Genomic DNA, 14,099 nt, shown 5'->3' with positions numbered 1-14,099 from the left:
TCTACAATTTTTTCCCCCTTACTGTTTGTAAAAAAAAAAAAAAAAAAAAAAAGAAAAAAAGAAAAAAGAAACCTCATGTGTTTGCCTGCTGGCGTAGCTCTCACTTTGAGCTATTCCACAGTGTATAATTTATGAGCTCTTAATATTTTGCGTAGCATATTCTTAAACCCGACTGAGTGATTTTCACCTTAGTAGCATTCCCCCCCTCACAACATTTCAGAGGCGTGAGCTCTACGTCAACATCCAGCGGCTGTACGCCGCATACGTCATATTCATGCGTCCCGCCGGACAGAAAACAGCAATTGCTGGCTGCTTTTGTACTTTGTTTGCTGCTTCTTGTATATTTATCGGGTGAATGCGTGACTGGTACCTCTACTGACAAAGATAGCGGTAGGTTTTTCCTTGTATAGCTTGAAATGCACCAATTCACCCGGTGCTAGTTAATCCAAGCGGCGTTAACGTGCTCCTACATGTATTGCGACAGTGACAGGTTTTACATTTAGTGCGTTTTCTTGCTAACGGCGGCATGAGTTACGGCTACGGCGGTGGAGGTGGAAGAAGAAGCAGAAAGGGAGACAGAGGGTTCAGGGATGGGAGCAGAGAGAGACTGGACAGAGGAGGAGGAGGTGGTGGCGGTGGGAGAGGTTTCAGAGGACACGGTTCCGACTTCGACCAGGACCGAGGAGCAGGAGGAGGTCAGAGGGACCGACCTCCTCCACACCTGAGGGGCCGGGACATTGGTTTGTGGTACGCGCGGTATGGAGCAGTGAGGAGGAAACAAGCGGACCGCAGATCGGTAGGAGCCTTGCTGATTGACTCTTAGTCACTGTAACTTTAGATGAACAGTGTTTGGATTTGACTACAATGATTTGTGCATTTGTTTACAGTTGCCTTTTATTCATAGTAACTAGTGGGACATCATTGATGTAATCTGTTTTCCAATTTTTTTGGTATTGCGCTCTGTAATGTTATGATCATTTGCCTATTGGTGTGCTAACCCCCTTTTGTTGCCTCAACAGTCGTGATGTATTGACATTGGAGACCAAAGGGTTTGATGTGGTTTCAGTCTTGAAACTCTCATCGTTTGGACGTTTTTTGTACTTGCTCAAATCATGAGGCTCGCCTATTTCTCCCCACTGCTTTCACATTAGCTTTTAGGACCAAATTAATACTTACTGCCTTATTTATTAAATTTGTTATCATGACAGGCCTAATTTAATTTCCCTTTCAGCACCTTGGTAAAAACGATAACACACTATTGCATTCACCTTTGTTTCTATGGCTCAGTTAAACTCCCCACAATCCTACTTCTTCTTCTTTTTTTCTTTTTTTAAATTGGCGAATGGCAACCAACTTAAGGTGCATTTACCGCCACCTACCAGACTGGAGTGTGGTCATCAATGATCTCAGAGGGAATTTAATGGTATGCACGAATGTGCAAATTCACACTCATATATATATATATATATATATGTATGTGTTTGTATGCACACACATACACACACATACATACATACATTAAATACGATTAAATAACCAAGGGCTTTTTAAAAATCTAATTAATTAATTGCTAACAGAATTTGATTTATTTCCTAAAAGATTTATCATAGACAATCCTATTTTCTCTCTATTTATTATTGACTTTAAGTGCTGACGTTCCTCTGAATACTTATTAGATTTTAATAACACATGTTCCACTGTTTCCATCTGATTACAATAATTACAAGTCCCTGTTTCATGTTTCCCTATTCTGAAAAGAGAACTATTAAGTCCAGTATGACCAATTCTAAGTTGAGATATGACTACCTCTTCTTTCCGCCTTCCATTCATACAACTATTACCCCCCACAGTCTTTTGAATTTTATATAAATGTATACCAGTGTCATGATTAGCCCATTGTTCCTGCCAAACCTTAAGGATTTTATTTTGAATAATAGATTTACCTTCACTTTTGCTTAATGGAATACTTAAGTTAATAATATTTGATTTCAGGGCCTGTTTAGCTAATATATCTGCTTCTTCATTTCCTTCTATACCTACATGAGCAGGAATCCAAGCAAATCGACCCCACAATCCTTTGCTGCATCACTGTCACATGACCAAACAAATACCACGTGACCAACCCCCTCCCCCCCCCCCCTTCAGAAACAAATGGCAACAAGATGCAAATAAATATCGGTTGTGAATATCGGCCCAGTTTTATTTATCGGACTATATACTTACTTACACTTATTTAGCAACCTAGAACAGAGATTAGAACAAACATAGAATCCATAAAAACTACCTTAGCAACTACGTTTTAGAATCCTATTCTTCCAACCCAGAAATGGAATTAGACCACAGGATACTTATCTAGCAACCCTGAACAGGAGATCAACATTAGATTATTTTTCTTCTTTCGGTTTTTCCTTTGGTTTGTTATTTTGTTTGTATTTCCTTATAATTTCTGTAAAGCCTTGTTGCTGAAAATGTGCTATATAAATAAACGTACCTTTACCTTTATAAAATGACACATTTTGTCCAATGTACCGATGTTGGTCCCGTCTCTAAAGCTTTCCTTTCCAGTGGACTGGATTTGCTTAGTAGGTTGGTGCTATGCCCGAGTGGTGCTGTCAAGTAAAACCTTTTAGCGACACAAAATGCAACAGCAAGAGAACATATGTATACATATATATATTTTTTCCCCTTTCTTCATATGTGTGCAGCGGGCCATGGTCCACATGGACGAAGCCAGAGAGGAACACATCACCAAGCTCCTCAACTCTGTCCAGAGAGACCCAACAAGAGACAGCAGGGACGCACCGTCCTCAGTGTCTGACGCCTGGCAGACAGCAGCCAGCAGCAGCGGCCACTGGTGAGAGCTGCTTGTGACTTCCGCTGTGCACTCGCTCACTGCCAAGCTTACAATGTAAAAGGATGTATAAAATCAGATTATTTGACTGTTTGTAGCTGATGTTGTGTCTTATTACCATGTTGTGAAATCAGTTACTTTGACGGGGATATGCCTGAAGAGAAGCAGAAATTGGAGGAAGAGGAAGACGGTTCTTCGAAACAGAAGAAAACAAGCCGCACATCTCAACGGTAACTGTGTAAAAGTCTCAAACTCAAACAATTCAGCACTTTAACCCAAAATAACTGCATATAATACAAATGTCATATTAATAGTAACCAGTAATTGCATTTCTCCTAATCATCAACGTATTCAAGACCCTTTTTTGTTTTGTTTTGTTTTTTATTGTTCACAAAGTGTAAATATCTCATATTTGTACGAGGTTCTGAGAATGCCTGCTTTAGGTGATAAAGTAAACATATATATTTTGTATTTATAATTTTTTTTACGTGAATATATTGGTGTATTATGTTATTTATATTTATTTTTTTATTATTATTTTTATTAATTTCAGATTCGTTACAATACAAAGAACAAAGAAACCTGTGCCGCCACACACATACACACATAAAAAAAAAAATAATAATAATAAAAAAAAAAACTACAACAAAATACCCCACATGAACAAGAAACAAGGTGTCAATCTTCTCCTCCAGTCCACGTCACCCCTCGGACATCAAGAGAGGGGAAACAAAAGCAGGCAAGAATAAATAGAGCTAGAGAACAAAATAATAAAAAACTAAAATCCTAAGGACCAAGCAGAAAAGACTCAAGGGGACCCCAAAGTGTCAAAAATGTGTCTGATTTGTGATTAAGATCATGGGTCAGCTTTTCCAAATGAAGGATGACCGATATCTGTGTGAGCCACATATTTACTGTGGGGGCAGAAGGTGAAGTCCATTGTAACAAAATACATTTCTTGGTGAGAAATTCAAGATAAACATATTTTGATAAAACTGATCTGAAAGTTTTCTTTTTTTTTTTTCTTACAAAGTGGTTGATTGGATTATTTAAAGGAAGGGAAACGTTTTGGCAAAGTATGTTGGCTTTAAATGGATTTAACGAGGACTGGGCGAAAAATTGACTTCACAATCAAATTTTCTGTTTGAGATTTAATTTGAGTAAAATGTGGATATTTTTTTTTCACCATTGCCCTCGTTGGGTTTTCATAGTTTAGAGGGATATTTGTTTTGACAAGCTTGTTTTAATAAAGTTTGTATTTATTTTGAATTTGAATTCAGGTCAACTCACAAAAGAAATGATTGAAATTAAAGGCTTTTTTTTTTTTTTAAAGATAATTTCTAACGTTCGTAATTTATTTTTAAGGAATAAAAAGTGAGTGGAAAAAAATCTATTAAAATCATACATTTTATTTGGTATAAAAAATTGGAGATTTTATTTGTGAGCAATAACAGCAAATTCATTCAGAATTTAAAAGAATTTGACTCATCATTCAGACTTTATATTGTCATATTTAAATTAAAATATACCTTTAAAGTCATTTTTTTCAATCATTTGAAAATAATAACTAAACTATAACCCTTGTCATCAACCTTGCTCCTAATGTGTGTGTTATTTAATGTTTTTTTTCAGTGACTCCTCTACAGCAGCTAAAGATGAACCTCCAGACAACTGGGACGCAGATGATGAGGATGACGTGGAGAAAGAAAAAACACTGAGCGAACACAAGGATCTGGAGTTCTTATTTCAGGAAGTAGTCAGAGACGCATCAGTGGATGAGGACTTGAAAAGAGATTTGCAAAGCAAAAAAACGGATCGAAATTACAAAGAAATGTTGGTAAGTGTATAAATATGAAGTTTTAATTTGCTGTCAACAGCAGGACTTTCTGCTGCAGTTCCAAGTCCAATAAATACATTTTTTTCAAAGTACAATATAATAGTGTAGAGACATTTTCTACGGATAACTTGGTATAGAGTTTCGTCAACATTGTGTAAGCAGGATGTTAAAATTTCAGGCTTAAAAGTTTTAATTTTCAAGTGCAAAGTTAACAAAATGCATTGTTGACAAAACAGTACTGCTGAATTTTGCTGCATGAAGTGATGAGGCTGGAGTTGAAACTGGGGTTGAAAGCAGAATATGTAAAGTGTGAATTGTTAATGTCGAAATTAAATTTGGTGATGATTTTAAAATTGCACAACTATAAAGAAATAAAAACCTACTCTTCATTTTTTTCATTTTTAGAAATTCAGGGAAAAACTACCATCATACGGAAAGAAAGAGGCAAGTATTGCTGCTTTATCGTCCTTTTAAGCAATTACTTTCCAACTCACCATTACAACATCTTACATAAAAAACATGCATATTTCTTTCTTTCTTTTTTTGTTTTTATTTCCCACAACCTCTTAATTGCGTTCCTTCTGTCATCTCTGATTTGATCCACAGGATCTGGTGCGGCTCATCAACTCTAACCGCGTCTTGGTGGTTAGCGGGGAGACGGGGTGCGGAAAGACCACTCAGGTCACCCAGTTCATCCTGGACGACCACATCAGAAGAGGCCGGGGCTCGACGTGCCGCGTGGTCTGCACGCAGCCCCGCCGCATCAGCGCCATCTCCGTAAGTTTTCTGCAGCCCTGCTTACGTTGGTTCAAATGTTCTGGTTTGTCTACTACTGAAGAATGTCGTTGTGACGCAAAATTCAGTTTGCTAAATTTCATGCATGACTTGTCCTGATAAAAGTTTTTTTAAAATTTTTTTAATGCAGGCTCTTTTCTTCAGTGGAATTATGTGTGTGTTTTTCCCTCTCAGGTAGCAGAGCGTGTAGCTGCAGAAAGAGCAGAAAGTGTAGGAAATGGAAATTCCTGTGGTTACCAAATACGTCTGCAGAGGTAAGATTTTTCTCCCTAATGACTGCTGATGCATGAAATGGAGGTAATGGATTTAACTTTAAAAAGCTCGCTATGTATTTAACTGTCAGAAAACACAGTTTTTATGTCCTTTGATTATGTGATTCTTAGTCTGTTCCTGACTTAAACTTCAGTTATCAGAGCAAAGCCAATCATGACTTCATAAACGGATAATTATTTTAATCCGCAGAATAAACCTTATGCCTAAATTACAGATAATCTTAAGATTAATATTCAGCTTCTTGGTACCAGATGTTCAAGCTGAGCTACATCTTCTTTTGGTTTTTAAAAATACACCAACATTTAAATGTAGTGGGAGCATAATCTGAAAAAATGAGATGCATGTTAAGAGAAAAAAAAGTCATTGTACATTTTGCTTAATCTCATGTAGAAGTTTTTGTTGAACAATTTATTTTTAGTTGATTGTGTTTCTTTCCGTCGTCAGTATGTCAGTTAGAGTCAAATGCCTTAAAGATAATTGGACACCGCATCAAAGCGCAGACAGACGGTAACTTAAATGTGCTCTGGGAGTAATTAATAATATCTTTAGTGTATCTAGATGAATGTTTTTAAGTCCGGCATCTGATCTGATCCGAACAGAGCCGTGCTCATCTAGCTGAATAACAAAACAACAAAAGCCAGAGAATAATACTTATAATGATAATAATAAAAATCGATTTTAAAACTGAAGACAGCTTCTACTAAGGTCTGGCTTCACATCAAACAAAGACATCAAACCTTTCATCTGAGGCTTTATTGCTTGCTGAGGATTCTCAACAGAGTATTGGAGGTGAATGCTAATTGAAGCAAAAACAAATTGATAAATCTCATAAGAAAACGGTTTTATCTGGTGTGAGTCAGGATGCAGAAACTTGAGTTCGTTTCTGTTTTTTGTTTTTTTTTGCACCAAAATATGTAGTTGTGATTCATCCACTTTTCTTATAAAATGACTTTAAATCTGTACCACCACCGAGCTTAAATTCTAGGTGAGTTTAAAAAGATGTTCTTTAGAGATACATTTGTGAATCTGCTGCTGCGCTTTGACTGCTCACTGTTGTGGTCTCACGGAGCACAGTGGCAAACAGTGTGATACCGCTTTGTTAAACCTCTAATGATGTACCAGGTTTACTTATTAAAAAAAAAAAGCTGACATGAAAACTTTATAGCCTTGCTCCTTTTATTCCCTCAATGTGTAATCTAGTTCTGTTACCAGAACCAAAATTTTGCTGTACACTCTTGTGCATTTAAGGCCATTTGCAAAAGCAGACTGTGCTGCACACTTAATTTAGAGTTATTTCTAACAATATTGGAGGTAAAAACGTAGGAGATGGCATAGACGATAATATCGCAACAACAATATGACTGGTGAATAAATAAATATAATTCACCAGTGTTGATGTCCTTCTTTTGGTTCATAGCTCAGTATCTGGGTGTGTGTTTGCTGTCGTTCCATCTGCTGGGGGGAAAAAAAAACATATTTTCTCTCTCAACAGAATGATTTTATTGTGGTCTCTTCTGGCCTTTATCTATTCTTCTTCTTATGCTTTTGTTATTGGCTTGACCACCTGTTGCGTCGAACAAGTGTCACCAAATAAATTACATACAATGGAGAGACTGAATGTACGCTATTTTGTAATCATCTGACATTTATTGTCATCTTGGAATTTCTTGGAGATGAAATTGCTTACAGCTACATTACAACCATGTTAAATTTCAACATATTGCGAAGTCAAAGAAAACTTACAGCCAGACTTATTCGTGTGTTGTAATACACCTAAGAAGACATGAAAATGAATTTTCACAGACGACAGCCCCTGTCTAATCTGAGTTAGCTTGCAAAAATGAGTAAGTAAAGAGTTTACATCTGTAAACACAGTAAAAGGACTATTTAATCTTGTTAATCATGATATACTGTATGTAGTTTTCTGTCAGGCCAAAGCTTGACATCTCGCAGACATCTTCACTGCATTCTGTGACTTGAGGTGGTTGATGCTATCGCTAACTAGCTACTTGTACTTACCTTGCTACAAGCTAGTTAGCTTTTTAGTATCTATCATGAGTAAGTGCAAGTTTGCCACCGTTTGGCCGGACGTTGTTCGTTTTCTTGATTACAGCGGAGCATCTTTCCCCAACCATTCCCTAAATGTACTTTTTAAATTTATTTTCTTTTGTTAAATCTTACATTTAATTCAAGGTGGCATTGGAGAAGTCTGAAAAAGTCTTAAATTTGACTTGCTAAAGCCTGCAGAAACCCTGCGGAAGCACATTGAGAATTTCAAAAACGGTCATTTTCCTTTTTGCTGATTAGGTTTGCCCCACACTGTGCTTGTCTGTCATAAAATTGCAATCCGTTATAAAGTTTTGTCCATGCGGTGTGTGACAGAATGTGAAACAGCCCAAATATTTTATAAAGAAGCTGTATGAACCAGAGTGCCATGAATAATGCACAAGTGACATTGATGTATCGCAGCTGACAGCACTTCTCTTTCTGTTTTACTAAAGGAATATTGTTGCATTCCTCACTGCTTTTAAATACCGCTGAAAAAAAAAGCAAACAACGTAACTAATGGGGTAGCTAATGAGGTAGCATGGAGCGACATTAACATCCACAAACAAGGTTTGGCTCGCTAGAAAATAAAAGGCGACTGAACTGTCTCAGTCTCTGTAAAGGTTGAGTTACTAACCAGGAAAAGTAGAATTGTGTTTGGAGGATGAGGCAGCTCATTGTTTGCAGTGTGAACAACGAGATGACCTCACAGCAGACCTGTTACAGGGCAGCGCTGTGCTGTAGAAATGAATTTGTGGCACCGCGCAAAGCTCTAAGTGTCGAGGCTGTTAGAAGCCCAGCCGCTTTTATTTTCCCTGCAGCGTTTCTGCTGCCTATTAGAAATTTCTAAATGCTAAATAGTCTGACATGTGTCTGAATGGGGAGAAATCTCGCCATACCCCCGTTTCTGTTTGTGCATATTGTTTTTCTTTTTTCTTCATTTTAAAACCTTTCACTTCTTTTTGGCTCACTGCCTCGGTTGTTTTTGTTCTACTCTGAACCTGTGAATATGCGATTCTTTCCTGCACTCAAGGTTGTTACTTCGGAGTTACTTTTTCCTAGATAATTGTCAGAAATCTTTTTTGTTGTTGTTGCTTTTTAAATGTCACACTCGAATTAATTATGCAACAAAGCCGTCAGTGAAGTTCAGCTGCCGAGGAGAGGCAGTTGGCGGCTATGTTTCAAGAGACAAAATGAATCAGAACTCCTTTTGCCGTTCAAAGGATAAACTTTTAAACAATGAGAAATAGCCTGGTGAAATTTTGAAATCAAACCAGTGTGAATAATTAGCAGTGCCTTGCCTCATCCCAGTTCATGTTCCCTTTAGAGCTCATGTCATGAAGTAAATCATTAATCTAGTAAAACTATTTCAACCTTTTCCGTTTTTCTCAACATTGCCATATGAAGGTTAAAAAAATATCAACACCAGGAGAGAAAAAAAGGTTTTTCTCTTCAACAATGATAAACAAAAGGATCAAATCAGTGATGTTAAATCGTATTTCTTAAAAATTCAACTGAAAAGAAAACTATCAAGGTTTCCTGAAGCCGCAGACCGCCCAAACAGTGTCTCAATGGAAGAATAGGGTGTATTATATTGAGCAAAAAAAAAGCAAAACTGCAGGTGAAAGTGACACATTCAAAGAAAAAAAAAAAGTTCCCCATTCAAATATTTGTTCAAAAATATTCCTCTATATTTTTCACTCGTTTTTGACTGCGGACAAACAAAACCCTATATGGAGCGTTGGGGTACAAGTGGCTGTGTATGCATTATAACAATTATGTATCATGTTTGTTCGGGCAATTTTGAATAAATAAGTTTACAAAACCCCTTTGCCACATGTTGTGGTTAGCAGTTACCTAACTTGTGTCATTTCATGGAACAACAAACTCAACTTTATGTGAAAGGACTCGCATTTTACTGGAGGAAGTTGTATTAGAGAAATATCTCTTTTGTCTTCCTCTATGCACTAGACCTAATTTGTGTCATCTGGAAAATGTAAAGCCTTTCTACTTTCTCATCTCTTCCTCCTCACACTTCACAGCCGGTTACCACGGAGACAAGGTTCAATACTGTACTGTACAACAGGAATTATTCTTCAGTGGCTCCGCTCTGATCCGTAAGTCTGATCCCATCTTTCACTTTCTCATCGTCGTCATCCACTCCAAGCTTCTGCTTGTCGCACATCCTTTCCGTGTCTTGATTTTTTAAAAATATTATTTTTATCTGTACTGATTTGATAAATAAAGACGCAGGTACACACACTGAGATCTTCTGTTGACTCATCCCTCGGTGCTCTTCGTTACTTTCTGAGCTGCTTAGATTAACAAGACGGTCTTAGTGAAATGCCACCTTTTCCTTGATGTTGGACTTTTGTGAATTATTTGAAGACTTTAATTGAGAGACCAAAACATTTGATGAAGAATTTCTCTTGCTTAATCTGTGGATTGTATATGCATAAAAACCTTTAAACTGTAGCAAATCCCATTCAATTGTCATTTGACAATTATTGACGTTAACACAATTTCCTTTGATTGTTTCAATATATTTATTATTCCTAACGTCTCAGTGAGATTGATCTGTGTAATTTAAATCAAATTTGGCTTATATTTTATATGTCGAAACATAAAAATTTCTCATATTTTAGTTGACCCTATCCCTTCTGCAGAATGTAAAATACGGTAGCAGGAGATTATGAATAACAGTAATAAATTATGTCATATGATAGTGAATTGAAACTGTCTCTTTTTAGTTTATTTGTATTGTTTTTGTGTGGTCCTGGAAAAGTTTGAAAACTCACCTTGAAAATGCTTGAAAAGTGTTTTGAATTTTACAGTGGGGAAATATGTACAAACCCTGATGAAAGGCTGACAATAATCCTTACAGATTAGCCCATCCCTTGACCTAAAACTCAAACTCCTAATTTAATCTCCCGTGTTTTCTTAGGTTGTTATCCAGTGTCAGTCACCTTGTGCTGGACGAGATCCACGAAAGAAACCTTCAGTCAGATGTTTTGCTCGTCATCGTGAAGGAATTACTCAACCTCCGAGATGATCTCAAGGTCATCCTGATGAGTGCCACCCTCAACGCAGAAAAGTTCTCTAAATATTTTGGTACGACACCCCCAATTTACGCAATGTTGTTTTACACAGAAACAATTACCCTCACCTCTTTTCCCTTTTTTTTTTTTTTTTTTTTTAAGACAAATGTCCAATGATCCACATCCCTGGGTTAGCATTCCCAGTGGAAGAGTTCCTACTTGAAGACATCATTGAGATGACCAGGTACTATTACTAAACACCTGAATTATTGCAATTATTCTGGTAATATTTTAAAAAAATGTTTGCAGAAAAAATTCTCCCAAATTGTGTTTTAAAGAATCTGTAGTCACTAGCTGCTTTTCCATTACAAATGTGTGCACAAATTTGTCAATATTCTGCTAACGTTGGGGGAAAACACACACACACACACACAATTTCACATTTATGGTGTTTCCCTTAAACTTGAAACGCAATTAAAATCACACGTGAATGAGTTTGTCCATGTGTTAAACCATCAAAAAACATGTCGCACCTTGATCCTACAACTACTCCCTGTCATCTTCTTCTTCATGATTTGCACCACTGGCAACGTCTGGTTGTCGATAGTGTGATTCGTGATGCGAGAAAAGTTTCCTTTGCAGTTGTGCAAAATAAACCAATTTTGATACAGCTGAAAAAAACCCCCACCTCATCCTAGTGCCAAAACCTATCAAAAAACAAGTTGTTTTTTTTAAAAAATTGCAGTGTTTCGATTAAGCAATTTTATTTTTGAAATGTCATATTGGCAGTTATGTTGTCAATAGAAATGCAGCCAGTTCAGAATAACCCAGTCCAGGTCTCATGAGTACATATTTTGTCTTTCTAAGGTGCCAAGCAACATTGAAAATAAAGATTTAATAAACCTTAAACTGTTTTTAAAGAATTTCTGCTCAGTCATATTGCCCAGTTTAATTTCGGCAGGCAAAGTATTTTTCACTCATGACTTTTACTCCTTTGTTTTGTTTGTATTACATGTCCGTCCGCTAGGGGCACTGTTGTGCCAGGAGCATATGTTTTTGGGTTTGTACTCTTCTTCGGCTCTGGTTGTCTGTTTGGCTGATGTACATGGCAGAACAAAGTTGAGCAAAGAAACAAGTTATTTTTACTGACTAACAACAACTAGAAATGATTAACTTCAGTTCAGATTATTCGCTGAGTTTTGCTGTTAAATCTGTTTTTCTGAGTTTCCTGTCAAAAATAAGACAGGAAAATCTTATAAAGTTTGAATTCTGACGGAAACGTCAGCGGTCTCCAAGCAACCCCAGCTTCAGTACCCAGCATGGCTGCTGTTCATATGAAACGCGACACAAGTTGCCCATATAAGCCATTCGACAGTTTGTGTCTTGTTAAACCGGTAAACTGTACAACCTCAATCTGTGAAAATGTCCCGTTACTGTTCCTAAGATTCATTTGTCGAGTACTTATACAAACTAGTTAACAGTGAAATTCCCCTAAGAATGTTGGTAAACGGCATAATGGGTGGTCATTATTGTGAAGGGGGTAGGAGCTTCTTAAAGAGACAGAGGCCGATTTCAAAGCATCAAATTGCCAAGTCAAAATTACTTGTAAGCTATGTTTGATATATACGGCATTTTAAAGGTGACATAATTACTTGTCTGTGCTACAAAATGCCACTTTGTGGCTGGAGAATGCATACTACTGCCTCTTTAAAGCATGCACCTTCAGATGACAGGCTCAACATAGTAGCTTTGACTTCCTAGGCAGTAAAACACTTCCTTAGACACACTTGGGTTTCAGTGTTTAGTTCCAGCATCACAGCTCGCGATTCTATTCCACCTGTGTCAAACCGATAGGTGCAAATACATCCAGTCTTAAACTTTGTGTGCACTAACTGGATGTTTTTGTCTCTCTGCCAGATATCGTCCGCAGAATCAGGATCGTCGGCCTGCATGGAAGAGACGCTTTTGGCAGGGCCACCAATCCAGATCGGAGAAGGAGGAGAAGGAGGAGGAATATAAGGAGAGCTGGCCATGTTACGCACGAACGCTGCAGGGCAGGTGAGTTATTTTGTTTGGACTCAGTTGAAACCAGGCGTTTCAAACTGTAGCTGCTTCATTACCCAGTATGGCTGTTGTCTTTTTTTTTTTCCCCTGAAAAAAAGACAGACAGCTTTTATTTATTTCATAAAATAATGATTATCTCCAACATACAAGAGAGCAATTCTCTGTTTTAACTTTACACAGTGAGGGGGGAAAAAAAAGTATGTCTTTTTGTTCTGTGTATGTAAACCTCTGATTTCAACTGTGTGTTTCTTTGAGTATAATAAAGCGGCTATGTTGGAGCCATTTATGAACAAATAGTTTCCAGACAGTTGGAGGGCAATACCGTTTCTTTACCTTCATTATAATTGCTCAGTCTCCAGTGAGGAGACTGTCGGCATAATTGCTTGCGCGACAGTTTACCCTTTGAAAGTTTATTTAAAAAAACAGCCTCACCTTGCCTGAGGCTTTGGTACATAGAGATGTAGCTCATTTCCTATACCAAGCTGGTTTCAGCAGTAGCTCTATTATGCTCTTATTATATTGTCTGGATTTTGTTTCGTTTGGATTAAAAAGACAAATGTAAGGTCAGCCTCTGTTCTACAGAAGTAAATTTCTCTTTTCAGATACAAGTTAAAGGATTGTCTTTTTTTTATTTTCTTTAGTGAACAAAGACATTCAATTGTAACTGGAAGAGAAGCATGAGGTTAAATCAGTCTGAGGAGGCGTCTCGTCTTTGTGCTGAATATTGGCAGGCGGTGTTGAGCAGCAACACACCATCCATCTGTTTGTTTTCCTAACCTGCTGAGTCCTGTTTAGGGTTGAGGCTGGTGACCATCCCCAATAGGTCACCTCTGGACCTCTAGGTAATCTAGAGGTCAATAGATGAGAGCCAGAAAACGTTACCAGCCCATCAGAGTCAACAGTACAATCAGGGTTTAAAATGGATTCAGATTACAAGTACAGAAATTCTTACTGTGAAGAGCATTTCTTTTGCTTTGATGTTGTTTCAGTTTATTTTTGCTGTGTAGTCGGAGTTTGTGCAGGTGCTTGAAATCCTTAAAAATGCTTGAATTTCAGTTGGGTGTCTTCAGAGTTTGGGAAGTGCTTGATTTCTGTATGAACTCCTTGAAAGTGCTTGATATGCAAACGGCACAGTTTTGTAGAGCAAAATGCAGAGCAATCTAACGTGTAATTAAAAGCTAGATAGATTACGGAA

The 14,099-nt window shown here is 37.4% G+C and overlaps 1 protein-coding gene across 1 annotated transcript in view; it reads left to right on the top strand.

Annotated features, from left to right (window-relative positions):
• Positions 1 to 259: 259 nt before the first annotated feature.
• Positions 260 to 14,099, top strand: part of dhx36 (DEAH (Asp-Glu-Ala-His) box polypeptide 36) — a 36,218-nt gene continuing 22,378 nt past the window's right edge. The window contains exons 1-11 of the mRNA XM_028044737.1: positions 260 to 796; positions 2,706 to 2,854; positions 2,986 to 3,081; positions 4,484 to 4,688; positions 5,094 to 5,132; positions 5,295 to 5,465; positions 5,658 to 5,737; positions 9,845 to 9,919; positions 10,747 to 10,913; positions 11,003 to 11,084; positions 12,758 to 12,898. Of these exons, the coding sequence (XP_027900538.1) occupies positions 527 to 796; positions 2,706 to 2,854; positions 2,986 to 3,081; positions 4,484 to 4,688; positions 5,094 to 5,132; positions 5,295 to 5,465; positions 5,658 to 5,737; positions 9,845 to 9,919; positions 10,747 to 10,913; positions 11,003 to 11,084; positions 12,758 to 12,898 (1,475 nt within the window). The 5' untranslated portion in view covers positions 260 to 526. The remainder of the gene's footprint in view (positions 797 to 2,705; positions 2,855 to 2,985; positions 3,082 to 4,483; positions 4,689 to 5,093; positions 5,133 to 5,294; positions 5,466 to 5,657; positions 5,738 to 9,844; positions 9,920 to 10,746; positions 10,914 to 11,002; positions 11,085 to 12,757; positions 12,899 to 14,099) is intronic.

Source organism: Xiphophorus couchianus, chromosome 18, assembly GCF_001444195.1.
Source record: "Xiphophorus couchianus chromosome 18, X_couchianus-1.0, whole genome shotgun sequence".
Taxonomy (NCBI): domain Eukaryota; kingdom Metazoa; phylum Chordata; class Actinopteri; order Cyprinodontiformes; family Poeciliidae; genus Xiphophorus; species Xiphophorus couchianus.
The sequence above is the reverse complement of the archived record's forward strand: the minus strand, read 5'-3'. Positions and strand labels throughout refer to the sequence as shown.